The following is a 16,109-nucleotide window of genomic DNA, read 5'->3' as shown; positions in this document are numbered from 1 at the left end:
GTCCTATCCCAATTTACAGACAGATTGATAATGCATTTTCTACGGATGAACATTGCACAAGTATAATAAAAAGGGCGTTTATTATTTAATATTTAAAACTAGCAGAGTCATTTTATAGGGTTTTCTTCTTCAGTTAGGAAGTTGTAAAATAAATACATATATCCCTTCCTTCCTATTTGAGATCATCTGTGTCCATAAGTAGCGCAGCATAACCAGGAATGAGACAATAGCCGTTAAATTGATGTACATCCCCAAATCGTTTAGACACTCAACTTAATAAACCAACCAATCAAAATTCAATAAAAGCCCCAGTTTTTTAAAGCCAAATAATAAAAAAACGCTATTGAAAAACTTTGGGGCCTTGTTTAATACAGCCTATTGTCCCCTCCCCTACTGAAGCAAAACAAAACATTCCCAACAAAAATAAGAATATTAAATAAGCAAAGACGCCCAAGCTTTTATTTTATAAATTTGAATAAGAATTTCCAATTTATTTTAAAATAAGAGGAGGGGATTTGAGGAAGTTTCTAGGCTCGACTAGACTATTTTAGGAAACTGTTTTCTCACTAAATTGAGCATTAAATATTTACATGTTTTCTAGAAATGTATGCAACCTATATTTTAACCAAAAATAGTATAACAGACAGGAAGATGAATGCTGTTCAATGGCAATTCAGATTTATACTGCTAAAACATATTTAGTTAGATGACTATAAAACAAGGATGACAACATCCATAAGTAGCGAAGCACAAAAATTATGTATAAGAATTTAAAGATTAGTTGTCAAAAGCATGTATATTGGGGAAAAAATCGCGAAACCTTTTCAACATTTGTTTTTAATTTTTTAATACTTATATATCAGTACTATGACTAACAGACTGACGGTCAAAGTAAATTACATACTGGATGCTCAAAACAACGGGAAATTTGATTTTGATATTTTTAACTAAAAAAAATTTGAAATCGGACCATAAACACCAAAGATATGAGGAAAAATATAAAAATAGCCAAAAAACCTGCAAAAAGGCAGTCTGGCCGCCATTGATGTTTTCTTGAAAAGACAGGAAATTTAATTTTGATAAATATAACTGAAAAAATTTTGGAAATCGGACCAAAAACACTAAAGGTATGGATAAAAATGTGAAAAATACAAAAATAGCCTAAAACCTGCTTATAGGCAGTCTGACTGTCAAAGTTGTTGTCTTGAAATGACAGAAAATTTTATTTTGATATCTAAACCTCAAAAAATTTTGGAATTTAGACCATAAACACCAAAGATATTGAGAAAAATGTGAAAAATACAAAAATAGCCTAAAACCTGCTAAAAAGCGGTCTGACCGCCATTGATGTTTTATAGTTAATTGGGCTCCTTAATAATAGGAATGTTGTCAAAAAATTTCAGCCTTTTATCTTTTATAGGAGCCGAGAAAATCACGTTTCCCCCAAACTAAGACAGACGGACAGACGGACATTTCAAGTTATAGAGTAGCTTCGCTACTAAAAACACGAACTACATCATCTTAAAGGAATAGGGCTCTTTTACTGTCATAAATAATTTTTGGTGGAGAACTGAATTATTAATGAATATCCATCAACTTGATTAGTTTATGCAAACCAAAAGTGCCCATACTTTTCAACCAACAATTTGACCTATAAAAGGGGTAATATAATCGTAATTGGGCACGTAAATTAATGTATTTATCGTTCATAACTTCACAACTTAACTCTTAACAAATTTAAATATATATATATATACATAGAGTAGGTTTCTTACTAAATTATTATAGAAATAAAGTTGTGGTCTAAATAAATCTTGGCAAAAACCAAATTATCAATTGATCTAAAGTCTGAGAATTTAATGCAACTTTGTGTTTATTGTGTTAAAACATACTTGCAAATAACACATTCTAATTGTTGTTTCTGATATCTAAGTTTAGTTTCATTGTCAGAAAAAACTAATTATTTAGGGTTTTAAGCAGGGGTTTAAGGATAATATTTTTTACAGTGAATGTGGCTTTTAAAAAAATATATTGACATACCACTTCAGCTGCAAATATTTTTTTCAACTGCATTGTAAAAACACTACGTTTGATTAAACTTGATTTGATGTTTGGTTTATTTTATTACCAACCACTTATTACTATCTTACAACCAAAAATTTCCTTGAATTGGTGCTCCAAAATTTAAAAAAATAGATTTTGGACGACTTAAAGAAATGTATTAATGTTTGTTTCGTTTAGGGTTGGCAATCCGAATCTGGGATCCGGAATCCACCCAATTTTTGGCCAATTTTAGAATTCAAATCCGAATCCGTAATCGTTTTTTTATTGCGAATTCGGATTCTTAATTGGTAGGCTAAAATTAGCGTCTTGAGTTATTTAATACTAGTCATTATCATCATTATATATAATATCTTTTAAAATCTGGCTCGATTCTCGGAAGTGAATTATAGAAAACACAAGAACATTAATTTTTAGGACATATGCAGCACTTTTAATTTTCAAAAAAGCCGGGAATAGTCCTTTTCGTGACATCGCTTCTTATGGGGCGATATGTCGTATTTTTCAAATGGCTTTTTATAGGTTAATTTAGGTTAGGTTAGGTTATATTGGGTTAGGTGATTGCCCCACAGGGTTAGGTAATTGGCCCCGCAGGGTTAGAGCCCCCCGCAGGGGCTAGAAATAGGAGAATATCTACTGTGAAAAATACGACAAATCGCCCCATAAGAAGCGATGTCACGAAAGGGACTATACCCAAAAAGCCTTTTAAAATATTGCTAAAATCCGGAATCCGCCAAAAAATAAGAATCCGGAATCAGCGGAGAATCCGCCATTTTTTTAAACAGATTCTTGTAGAAATCCGAATCCGGTCTAAAATTTGACGGATTGCCATCCCTAGTTTCGTTTTATATTTTTGACAGCTATGGCCATATTGGCAGCCGTATCCAGTGTCCGTAATTTAGCATTTAGCAGCTGTAGTTTTAGCCAAAATTTATACAATATTCAGCCTCAGATACTTTCTTCATAAGTAATAATGCATATCAGCCGTCGTGACTTTTTTATAAATGATTTAAAGCCCCAGTACAGACAGCTTCAGACGGCTTAATAACGCAAATAAAACTCATTGATCAACCAGATTTTTTTTGGTACCACCATCACATAAAAACCGTGTGCTAGATACAATTAGAATCTAAATCAAGGAACAAACAGGGTATGAAATAAAATTAACTGGACTATTAAAATAATACTCTTGTCATTCTGTGTTAATACATTTATATTTATTCCTATATACACTTTTTCAAATAGTTTAATATTCCCAGAGAGACGATGAGCTATTTTTTTCACTAGTCACCAAACTTTTATAATAACATTTTCTTATTTGCTGGATTAACAACTTTGGGGACTTTAAATGAATTTAGATTTTTTTGTTTATGAAGTTGAGTGTTCAAACGTTTCATCCACTAATTTTGATCTAAGGAAGATTTTTTGTGTTATCATAGGGGATGTACATCAATTTATTGACATTGTCATATCCCTTTAAATCCCTGTTTTTTTTAAATGTTATCGTTACCTAACTTTTAGATAAAAAATAGAAGGTCCAAAAGAAATTGATCAGGGCTTTAAATATAAAAATTATTTTCCATTTTTAAAAAGCACATCCTCGCTCAGCATTCCCTTTAAACTAAGTGTACATGATTCCTTACCAATTAGATTTTTTGGTGGTATTGTATGTTAACTCGTCATACTTTGCCTTAATGAATGAGTATTTACAATTTAGTTTAAAGTGCTAGACTGTGCATATGGTGGGGTTAGTTAAGTACTTAGTATAGGCATTTTATGCACAGTGGGCTAGTTTGTCAACATTTGAAAATTAAGTCCAAATAATACAGTAATTCCTTAGAAAACGGACATTAAATTGATGAACATCCCATTACTCTTTGGTGTTAAACAAAATTACCACTTCAGTAGATTAATATCATTTATGAAAAGACTCTGTTCATTCGAAAGTGAGCGATAGATTGATGAACATCCCCATTAATGTCAAGCAAATTTGTCCTAGTAGATTCAAATTGTTGGTTGAAAAGATTTTACATTGCTAGATTGTTCTAACCCCTCGCTCATTCAATCTATTTATGACTATAAGTACTTTATTGAAGTTTACAGTTTATTTAAAGTTTATATTCATAAATAAATTGAAAAAATACTGTCTTTTTCATTTGTTGATTGTTAGAGTTTTATAAATAATCTTATTGTCATCTGTTATAATAATTTTTACTGATTAATATCTATTTGCCCCATTGTGTATTGAAGGATTCCAAATCTGCGCAAATATTGCAAGTTGTCTGCAAAATTTTCAATAGATGAAGGAATAGTAAATCATGATTTTTTGAATAATTCCTCTGATTTTTTCACTAGCAATTTCAGTTTTATTTCATATCTTCTTCTTACAGTAGCAACTACGTCCCTAGAGGCTTATAGGGACATTTGAGAGAAGAGGGGATGTTGAGTTGACCCTCCACTTTTGATTTGAATTGTAAAAGAAAAAGAAAGAAAAAAGGTTGGGGGGAAATTCTCTTGGGAGGGTAGAAGTATCCTTCTCCAAAATAGGTAAAGACCTTCCCTGGATCTAAACTAAGCTGCATTGTAAAGGAGAACCATATCGGATGTCTGTCTCTTTACTTACATATTAACCCCTGGAATCTTTTGGTGCCTAAAGACTTGCCTACCTCAGCAAATATTCAACCCCATTAATGCTTAAACTTTTAAGCAAACATTTGCGAACATTGGGAAACTAAACAATTGTTTGACTTACTAGAATTATCCAAATTTAAAAGTAACTTGATGTCTGTCTGTTTAAATCACATGATTTTGCTAACCGCTGCACAAATATGGTTCTCCTTTACAGGAAAGCTCTTAAAGGTCCAAGAATGGATTGTAACAACCTCACATTTTTTACTTTTCTATTCAAAACTAAAATTACAATTGGATGGTCGACCTATCAACTGCCCCCCTTTAATACAGAACCCCTAGAGACCCATAGGAGCATAGTTGCTAGTAATCATATATTATATAAACTTTATATATAACTATTGGATTTCTTAAGAATTAAAATATTAGCTCTATTAGAGAACTAAATCTTTTCATAAAAATCCTAAGATTTTTTTTCAGTTTGTGTGAACACTTCCTTTTAGCACATAGATTTATTTATTGTCTCTACTTTATAAAGATTAAACAAAAGTACATAAAATATTCCATTGTCACAAAAATGACATATTTTGGCAAATTTTAGGATCTTGAAAACAAAATGTTTACGTCTTATTTATTTACCACTTTCAACTTTCGCCATTAAGCATGATATCTCGGAAACTGCTGAAATTTGGATGTTTTTGTTTCAAGAAGAATAAGCTTTATTTACTTTTAAGTAATAGCCATTGATAAGGTATATTTTTTAACCTTTTTTGATAATTTTATTTCTTTTAGGAGGGAAGTCGTACTTCAGACATTTGAAGCCTCTGTACTTTGAAGTTCCTCTTAGTACACCACCAGTTCCATTTACAGGTTAGATGTACTTTATTCTTGTATTTTGTACTTTGTATTTTGGGCATTGAAGGTTGCCTATACTTTTCAAATATAGAATTCATATTTCTGGTAAAATCACAATTTAAATGTCAGTGTATATAGCAAATATAAATGGTGGAATCCCGTATAAATTAGGTATCCTATGCAAACATATCATAGATATGATTATGCATCCTTCTATAAAAAAAAAGATAACTATGCATATACAATCATATGTTATTCATAACGTATTCTTATTTGTTATTTGTAATTGTTAATCAAACAATTTTAATGTGAATTACAAAAGATGTATTTTCTTCATTGTGAAAAATCAAATAATTGAACAAATTAAACTCAAACTCATATACTATATAGATTAGTTGAAAATATTCTGTTCTAATTTTCATTGAACTTTGTAAGGTTCGTTGATTCATGTATTTCTTCCTTTTTAATGAATACAGTGCTTCTTAGTAAAGTTGTTCACTATACCCAACATATTTTTAAGGAGTTGGTTGGGGTTATAACACCTTCATGAAAAAACTTTTTGTTTCAATTATAGAGATGTTACTCTTGAAATAAGATAAATCTCAAATTTTTTACTAAAAGCCTTAAAATTGCTAAGATAACACTTTTGTATCTTTTAAAAAAATATAACTTCACTGATTTTGATAAATCTAGAATTTACAATGAGTTTGAAATTGCCAAGCGGATTTTTACAATTTTGATGAGACTAAACTAAATTGCTGTTTTTAATTTAAAATTTTGGATGAATTTTTGAAACTTCCAATGAATGTATTTTAAAGCTTGTTTCCTGAAAATGTCAATCCTTTGTTTTTAGTTTAACTGCTCTAAATTACAAACAATTCCTAAGCAACTTCAATATAGGGGAGATTTACTTTAGGGGTCATGCACTATGAAATAATATTGGAATTTTAAAAATTATATAGTTATATGGGGTTAATAAGAAAAAGAAAAAAAGTAAAGAGAGAGAGAGAGAGAGAGAGAGAGAGAGAGAGATAGAGAGAAAGAGAGAGAGAAAGAGAGAGAGAAAGAGAGAGAGAAAGAGAGAGAGAGAGAGAGAAAGATAGAAAGAGAGAGAGAGATTGGATAATATCCAATGGATATGGCATAATATAAATAAGAAGATATAGGTGAGATATAATATTTTAAAATATTTCCCAGTGAACAATACCATAGTAGAAGCAAATATAGGGTAAGAGGTCATTGATGCAAGAAAAGCAATAAACTTTTTACTAAAATTTACTAGAATCTTGTTAGGGGTAGCTAATTAGAATAGATAGATAGTTAGACAATTGATTCAATGAATGTCAATGAAAAAACGGTTACTCAGGGATCTAAAGGTATAAGCCACTGGTGGATAAATTAATGTAAATCCCCAATGTAAATATACAAAATTACCCCTTTAATTGATTACGATTAGTGGCTGAAACGTTTGAACACTCAACCTAATAAAGCAACCATTCAAAATTCTTTCAAAAATTCCAAAGTTGTTAAGCCAACGAATAAAAAAAACTTTGGGGACTAGTGTAATTAACAATCCATTCTCCCCTTTCTCTCTGGTGTTACTTAATAAATAGATAATTCATTATGAGAGTATTAATGACCTTTAATATCAATAAAGTTTAACTTTTGCCAATCAATTACCTCATACGAGGGTGATGCTACCGTCTGGACACTGAAACGTCAGGTCCAACAACCAAGATTAACTATGGGGAGGCAAACCTTTCCTTTTCTGTCCAAATACACAGATCTATAGTATAGATGTATAAACAGACAACTACCTCCCTTCATTTTTCAAAGACCTCTTTCGTCTGCTGCTAAATAATTTTCTGCTACTTAGCTGTGTTAATATAAGCAATACCATTGGTTGATTTTCAATGGCCCAATAGGAAGGTTGCACAAGACGATTGTGATGGGGAGATACGTTATTTAACCCTTTCTCCCTCTAGTGTTTTACTCTAATGTCCAAATACACCGAGGTTAAGTAACACCCAACATACAACCTTTTCTTTATTGAAAAATCTTTTTGTGTTAAATAGGCATGAAATTAATTTACAAAAGACAGAAGGGTTGATTTAAAAATTATTTTCCTTCTGAGACCCCTCCGTTTTAGTCTTTGCTTTTTATCTCCTTTAAGAATGGTGACAAAAATTCGCCTTCAACTTTTATCAAGTTGAGAATATAAAAATTAAGCAAAGCATTAGTTTGCTTATTCTCGTCCGTTCGCTACTGCTATTGTTGTCAATACTGAAAATAATAATTTGTATACCAATAGCTCAATAAAAATTAAAAATATTAGGCTGATAAGATTGGATGTAGCATTAGATTTTCATTTTCTCTGATAAAGTGATAAAGTTCTCGGGCCGAAATAACGATACCTCCTATCTATCCCTTTTACCCAGATTATCTTCTATTGGATGAATAAACTGACCATATTAACACACTAAATTGACGATAAATTTTCCCCTGTTAATATATCCACGTATTCCCTATATCTATTCTCAGACCACAACAACCATAATATAAATGTTGAAGGTCAAAAACTTTAAACTTTAATAGTTATTTCTCGCATCGTATTATAAACGGCTTTCCGCGGATATAGAATGTACAATTATAAGATTAAAACTAGTTTTTTTAGCCCCGAGGTGACAAAGGCACCGGCCCAAAAAAACTGGTTTTAATCTTATGATTGTACATTTTTATATTCGTAGAAAGCTGGATATAATTCGGTGCTAGACATAGTTTTTTCGTATGAATGAGAACCGGTTCCTATCCACCGGATTCGAATGAATACGAGAATAGTTATTTCTCGTATCGTATTATAAACGGCTTTCCGCGGATATAGAATGTACAATTATAAGATTAAAACTAGTTTTTTTAGCCCCGTGGTGACGAAGGCACCGGCGAATAAAACTGGTTTTAATCTTATGATTGTACATTTTTATATTCGTAGAAAGCTGGATATAATTCGGTGCTAGACATAGTTTTTTCGTATGAATGAGAACCGGTTCCTATCCACCGGATTCGAATGAATACGAAAAATATTATTACCGGGTGTACTGTTTATGAATTAACTGTGGAGAATCTTCGCTTTCTACGGGTATTGTACAGTAAATGAAACTTGTATACAATAATTTTGATCGTAGTAGATTATTCGTTGGCCTAAAATCTTTGGGTGCTTTTATTGAATAGGGATTGTCTGGTTCTAATTATGTAGTGTCCCTACTTTTTAATTTTCTTTTGAAATGAATAGAGATTTGCTGTTCTTTGTCTTATACCTTAAGATCCCTGGCTTTCTAAATTAGTTGTTGTGCGTGCACCAGGGAGGGAGGAGACATTGGGCTGTTTATTACACTAGTCCTCAAAGTTGTATAATAAAGTTTTCCTATTCGTGAAGTTAACAACTTTGGGGACTTTTGTTAAACTCTGATTGGTTGGTGCATCAAGTTGAGTGTTTAAATGTTTCAACCACTAATTTTCATCTACAGGAGTAGTAATTTTGTGTATCATCATTGGCGATGTACATAAATTTATAGGCCAGTGTCTTATCCCTTCAGATCCCTGGCGTGCACCGTGATCCAATGTTTGGCAGAGGTAGTGGACATATATCTCAATTAATTGGAATTAAACTATCAAAGTGGTGTCTAAAATAATTATTTTCATATTTCACAGTTGAAAGTATGCTTTAGATTTGTTGTTACAATGCTATCCTTTTGATAATGATTATTCTTTCTTAGGAATAAATTTTAAAGTGCAATGATCTTTATTCAATGAAGTTTTCTTTAAAGTTTGATCCTTTCATACTACTTTCTAGCTTTTAACTATCTTTATGAAGTAGCAAATAATAAAAATTATAGGCAAAATTACATAATTGTAAAACCTAAATAAAGGTACTTAAAACAACCAATATTAACACTGTTAAACAAGGAAATTAATTAGATTACTATTAATTATGATTTATGGCATGTTAAATTATGTTTTACAATTTGTTATAATTTTTACTAAATAGTACGTCAAAGGATTGCGTTGTCGACTATTATGAGGCTGCAGGAACCAGAAACAATATTCTAAAGAAAATCTATTCTATTATTAACTGAAAGGTGTTAAAAGACTTCAAATGAACTTTGTGCAAGTTGATAAAGTCTAAACAGTTGTGTTTTTAAGAAGCGATGCTATTCAAAACATAGGTTTGTACGTCAAAATTTTTCCTCGAGAAAGTCCCCAAGGTATTAAAGCTATGAGATATTTTATAAAGTTTTTTTAACCTTAAGACAGAAATTTAGCTGCTTCGTCCCTACCATCTAGGTACTTTAGATTTAATAGGGTGGGATGTGGTAGAAAAAATAGCATTGATCCATCTCAAGACCTAAGTTAGAATCGCCTATCAAGATCCTGGGTCTCCTGTAAAGCTTATCTGAAATGGGAAACTGAACAAAATCTTTATTCTTACTAATTTATGTAATGAAATTTTGCCATAAATCTGATATATATTAGGCAGAAAAAATAGCATTGATCCATCTCAAGACCTAAGTTAGAATAGCCTATAAAGATCCTGGGATTCCTGTAAAGCTTATCTGAAATAGGAAACTTAACAAATTTAAAAATCTTGCTAATTTATGTAATATAATTTTACCATAAATCTGCTATGGATATAATAATCCTTGTCCAAATGTACACATCCAGGAGCCATATAATTGTATCAAGTAGACCTAACCTAAGTATTACCCCTGGGTTTAAGAGACAGTTAAATACAATAACATACAAATTGTATGTGTATATATTAATTTCTATTTTAAGAACCAAGGGGAAAAATTTAAATTATCTAATATATATTTTCTTCGTTCTTCCTTTTCAAAACAATGTTTAAAAAATTATATCCTTATAATCCTTTATCCCTGCATAAGGCCTAGGTAATATTGTAGGGTGAGTCTAGGCCTAGATTTAAATGCAGAAGCAAAGACAGGAATTATGTTTCTTGATAATATTTTACAAAATCGATTAAATAGCAAAACTCACAAAATATTTTTAAAGTAATTGAATATTTACTTATCAAAATATAAATATCTTTTTTTGCATTAGCATAAATTGTATGAAAAATTTATATGAACTTTAATATCATTTAGTAAGTGCCATTAATTACTATACTTTACTGAAATATGCTTTTAAATTGCGTCAAAATATCTACGACTTATTTCTTATTCTAGAACAGTGTGCGGGGGTAGGCCTAGTTCCGCGGTAGGCCTAGTGGTGCAGTGTAGGTAGGCCTAGAGTGGTGTAGGTAGGCCTGCCAGTATGTAGGCTTGCCGGCGAGACACAATCCAAGCTTTTCACACAGATCTTACAAACAGATGAGAGATCACAGACATACAAGGATAACTTTACACAACGTTACAAAATAAAGATTTTTCTCGTCCACAAATCTTTTTTTAAATAGATTTTTGATAGTTTTAATGGAAAAACTTCTTTACATTTATAGTTTACTCATAAATTAAAAGCAATAAACCTTATACAAAATACTCCATAATCTAGCCCTCTTATCTGACATATGTATAATTTAGTTTCCAAATATGAAAATCATTTATAAGAACGTTTACCTTAAAAAAAGATTTAGAAAACATAAATCTTTTATGCTCAAACATGATAAATTTCGTTAATGGTCGTTAATATCAACTTGACATACAATTTTCCAAAGTTTTAGTAAATTTACCATGAAGACAGCAAAGAAGGTTTTAAATGCACAATTCGGCGAAATCATGTTTCAAGTATCTGTGAAAAGTTGACTTTGTGCGACAATAGAGTTCTTACATTTTAGCAAGTTTAAGTTGTATAAATAGGATTATTAAAAGGTGAAATGATTTAAAGACATTTAAAAGGCATCCCTGTATGTAAAAAAAAGTATTTTTAAATTCATTTGTCCGTTAAAATGTCGCTACCCAACAGACCATTTAAGTTTCCCATTTTAGAGAAGCTTTCCATATCTTCAGAAATGGATTTAGGCTATTTTTCTGGACTTCCATTCCTCCGGATGTTGGGAGAGAAGGCAATAAAACGTAAAAAAGAAAATGACGATTGGTTTAAAAATGGACAAAGTCAAATATGTATATTTTTTGTTGTTTTGTAAAGCACATGATACGACAAGACGCTATGTGGCAAAAACTGTTTAAACTACGTTAAGTGTATTCACTTCAAGGTTGGCATAATGTGGGGATGCTACATAATCATTTGCGCTACTCAATAAAAAATGGAAGGATTTTTAAAAGTGTTTTTGAAAAGCCAATATATTCTGTTCACTTGATTTGATTTATCATAAGAATTAAACAAACCACGCCTAAAAATAAAATAAAAACTTAGATTTGCATGCAACAAATAACCTTGATGAACACCCAGACAACTTGCAAATTAGCTGCAAAACTTTCCACTAAACTTGGGCTTAATTAATCAAAGATCATTCATGAAGAATAGACTGGAATCTCTTCGTGACAAATTGTAGAAGCTAATTGCAATTAAAAATCTTTTGTTCTAATGAAAACCTGCTATAAGTAACCACCTGCTGCATTTGATGAAGCTGTTTAGAGTGCCTATAAAAAATAACAACATACAATTTAAAAGACCAATGTTGAGCGAATACACAGACTAAATTACCAATTACATTTTGATTAAACAATGCTAGATGACGTCAATTATTATGTTGTATAAACAATAAGTTGATCAAAATTTAATCCAATTTTGTTATAAGATGCAACTGTGCCCTATGATTATTTCAAATATTATAATATAATATGATCTTTGCTGAGTGCAATCATCATACTTTCAATAGATATATATCAAATAGATAGATAGATATGTATTTGAGCATACAAAAAAATAATATTATTACATGTATTTACATAATTTTATGCATGGTTTGGTACATTCATAACCTGGGTAGGCAGCAAAAGCTAAAAATAGCAATAATGTTATGGTATAACCTCACTACATAACCTTGTTAACCTCCAGACAACTTGCATATGATCAGTGTGTGTGCGTGTGTATGTGCACATCATTTCTGCATATTTTCACACTTGTTAATAAGTCAATTTCTTGTGTAAATAGGAAAAAAGTAGGTGGACTTATCAAACTAAATGATTAAGAATTTTTAGAAAGAAAAAAAGTTAATCCATGATGGTTTTTCTCCAAGTGCCAAGTCGAGCACAGGAATTGGAGGGATAGGGGGAGGGGAGTGGATAGTTTTTCCGTCTATTGTTTAATTTACTTTATGTAAGGTTAGGTTAGGTTGTATTGGGTAAAAATACAATGTTAGGGAAGACCAGGTATAGGCCCAGTAAGGCTGGGTTCTTCAGAAGGTATCCTCTTGGTTTTTGTTCTTTTAGTATATCACAGGAATACTGCAAAGAAAATCTTTAAATGAATAATAAATTTTATTTTAAATTGGTCAACAAGTACAAAAAGTAGTGTTTTCTTTTAAGGTTGATTAGGAGTTTCTTCAGAAATGTTCCAATGTTTTCTAAACCCAGACTTTAGTTACCCTACATTTTTATATATAAACATGATAGTCAAGAATTGCAGGGTTATAGAGATGGGAAAATGGACAATTAATTTAATTTAAAAGTTCTATCTGACAACTCAAAACAAAAAGACATGTATATAATACGAGGGTTTATGGAATGTTTCTCTACATAAATATCACAGTAAAATTAACTACTGGGAGCACAACAAATTTAGCGGTATTCTGTGCTAGTACTCAAAATTTAAAAATTTTGCCCTAACAAGCAAAATTGTGTTAGTTCTAGTATCAAAAAGCCAAGTAAACCAAATTAATTAATTTTAGATTCATTGTTCGATTCCTTCCTTATACCCCTGTATAATTGGAATTAAATAGATAGATACATAAAATACATCTGAAAAGTTAAATGTTGAACATTTTGGAAGGTTAATTGAATTTATTTAGTTTGTATATCATCATCCTACGTCATTTTTATACAGAATTTTACTTTGGATATCTTGGTGGCTGTAGATATCTAGTGTATATCTTTTATTATAACTGTTTGATAGCAATGTTAGTAAATATATAATTTTATTCACTTTTATATTTTCTATTTTAATCTTTCTTTTTTTATATTTATTTTATTTCAATTATTTAAATTATCTACATGCCATTGCAGATTTACATATACCTTATTTCTACTATCTTACTAACAATCTGTCAATTCCGATAATGTATTTTTGATTTCTATACTTTATTATTATTTATACTTTAATATATTCTTCTACCTTTTTGATAAACATTTATTGTTCTGAATACTTCCTTTTACCCACAAGTCAATCTATTTTGTTCTTACATCCTGGACATAAATTTTTACCTTTAACGACTATGCATTTCTATTTTATTGAAGTTATCATTCCAATTAGAAAATTAACCATTGTTTCAATTTGCGACTGCTCACTTAGCATCAAGGTCCTGTAATCGAAGGGGTAGAAATTGTGAATAAAAATAGCCTTAAAAAATCACGAAATGTGAAGATTCCCTAAAATGGAGAAGTCAGAGTGGTTCGCCAGTTATCAACAGGCAGACAAAAAAATTAGTACCTTATTTAATAGGATATAATAATCTGATTTAATTATATATATTTACTATTTTGTTGTGTATGATATGAATATATAATAAGGGATCTAAAGTGATAAGACAATGGATGATAAATTAATGTACATCCCAAATACACAATATACACCAAATTACCACTCCTGTAGATCAAAATTAGTGGTTAGACACTCAACTGAATGACCAACCAATAAATATTCAATAAAAGTCCCCAAAGTTGTTAAGCTTACTAATAAACAAACGTTCTTATAAAAATTTTGGGACTAGCATAATAAACAGCCGAATGTCCCCTCCCTCCCTGATATAAAACATATTTAGAGTTTGGATTCATGTTTCCTCCTCCTACTCAAATCAAAACTGAATTGTAATGAAAGGGTGTACAAAATAAAACAGGGATATCACATCTGATAAAAAATATGTTTTGTTTCCCCTTTATTAAACCTTATATAAAAGTAACAGGATGTCTTTATGCTTAAAATCCCACGAAAAATCACCCCAACATTTTTTAAACTAGTTCTTTTAAAACTAAATGAAAAGTAATGGGTCGACTTCCCTTTAAAGACCTCTAGGGGCGTAGCCGCTAGCAATAAATAAAAGAACATTTCATTTTGTAATAATGATAGTCTTTAATAGAAAATATTTTGTCCTCAGATTCCATATCCCTCCTTGATTATGAAGGTGTAATGTTTTGTAGGTAATGCACATTTTGTTGGGGATTTAAAATGCCATTTTTGATAACACACAACAAGGATGAATTTTTCAAAATAAAATTATTAAATGACTGTGCTTAAATGTTTCTAATTCTTTTTTTAGAGTTGTTTAAGACTCTAAAGTGTAGCAATTTAAATTATAATAAAGGCAAAAAGATCTTTAATAGTACGACTTTTGATCAAAATTCTAACTTTGCAAGTCAAAAAAAAAATGCACCAGTATATGAGTTAAAGCATTCTTCATTATTGTACCACTAATATCATAATTCTTATAGCAGAAGTAGGTAAAAAAATAAGGATAAAAAGAAATAACATTTTTGCTGTTTTTAGGACGTTTCTGGTTGTACCGAGAAATTCTGGAACATCTGAGCTCATCAAATCCAAGCAACAGGGGTGTCATCATTACTGGCAAACCTGGTTCAGGTAGATAGATAGATAGATGGACAGATGTATAAACAGACAGACAGATAGAGAGATAGATAGACATATAGATAGACAGTTAGATAGACAGATAGATATACAGTTAGATAAATAGATAGATAGACAGATATATTGATAGATAGATAGATAGACAGATAGAAAGACAGATAGATAGATAGTTAGATAGATAGATATATAGACAGATAGATATACAATATACATATGGATAGACAGATAGATAGATAGATAAATAGACAGTAAGATAGACATATAGGTAGACATACAGATATACAAATATATAGATGGACAGATAGACAGATAGATAGACAGATAGGTAGACAGATAGACAAATATGTAGACATATAGATAGATAAATAGATATACATACAGTTACAATACAGATAGTTAGATAGCTATATGGATGAATGGATGGATAGATAGATATTTTGTATTGCAAAATAAGATTTAGCCATACAAATCAATATTGTCTGTCATTTAAACTAACACTTGAAATTACCAATACAGTTTGTACTTGAACATTTTAACTCCTTCTTATGGATTTTGCCATGTGCACTTTTTAAATAGCACAGATACTTTATACAACTTTATCGTATTTGTCGGTATGAACGTCAATGACCGTTATCAATTATCGTTGGTAACTTGTGTATAAAATTGTACTGAATCTCTTAGTGAAGCTTCTTAGGGTTCTTGGGTTGGTTCTAGGATGTTATTTAGTAAGTTGGAACCCCTAAAAGCTATGGATGAAGCCACTAGTATGATATGTATGTGATAAAGTAAAA

General features: G+C 30.7%; 1 protein-coding gene across 6 annotated transcripts in view; it reads left to right on the top strand.

Annotated features, from left to right (window-relative positions):
• The window catches only part of LOC145325448 (uncharacterized), a 143,326-nt gene that overhangs the window by 84,762 nt on the left and 42,455 nt on the right, over positions 1-16,109 (top strand). For all 6 annotated transcript variants that reach the window (XM_080168430.1, XM_080168428.1, XM_080168431.1 and 3 more), the window contains exons 11-12: positions 5,482-5,559; positions 15,220-15,312. In XM_080168430.1, the coding sequence (XP_080024556.1) occupies positions 5,482-5,559; positions 15,220-15,312 (171 nt within the window). The remainder of the gene's footprint in view (positions 1-5,481; positions 5,560-15,219; positions 15,313-16,109) is intronic.

This window comes from Acartia tonsa, chromosome 8 (genome assembly GCF_053477335.1).
Source record: "Acartia tonsa isolate MP-2025a chromosome 8, ASM5347733v1, whole genome shotgun sequence".
Lineage (NCBI taxonomy): Eukaryota > Metazoa > Arthropoda > Copepoda > Calanoida > Acartiidae > Acartia > Acartia tonsa.
The sequence above is the reverse complement of the archived record's forward strand: the minus strand, read 5'-3'. Positions and strand labels throughout refer to the sequence as shown.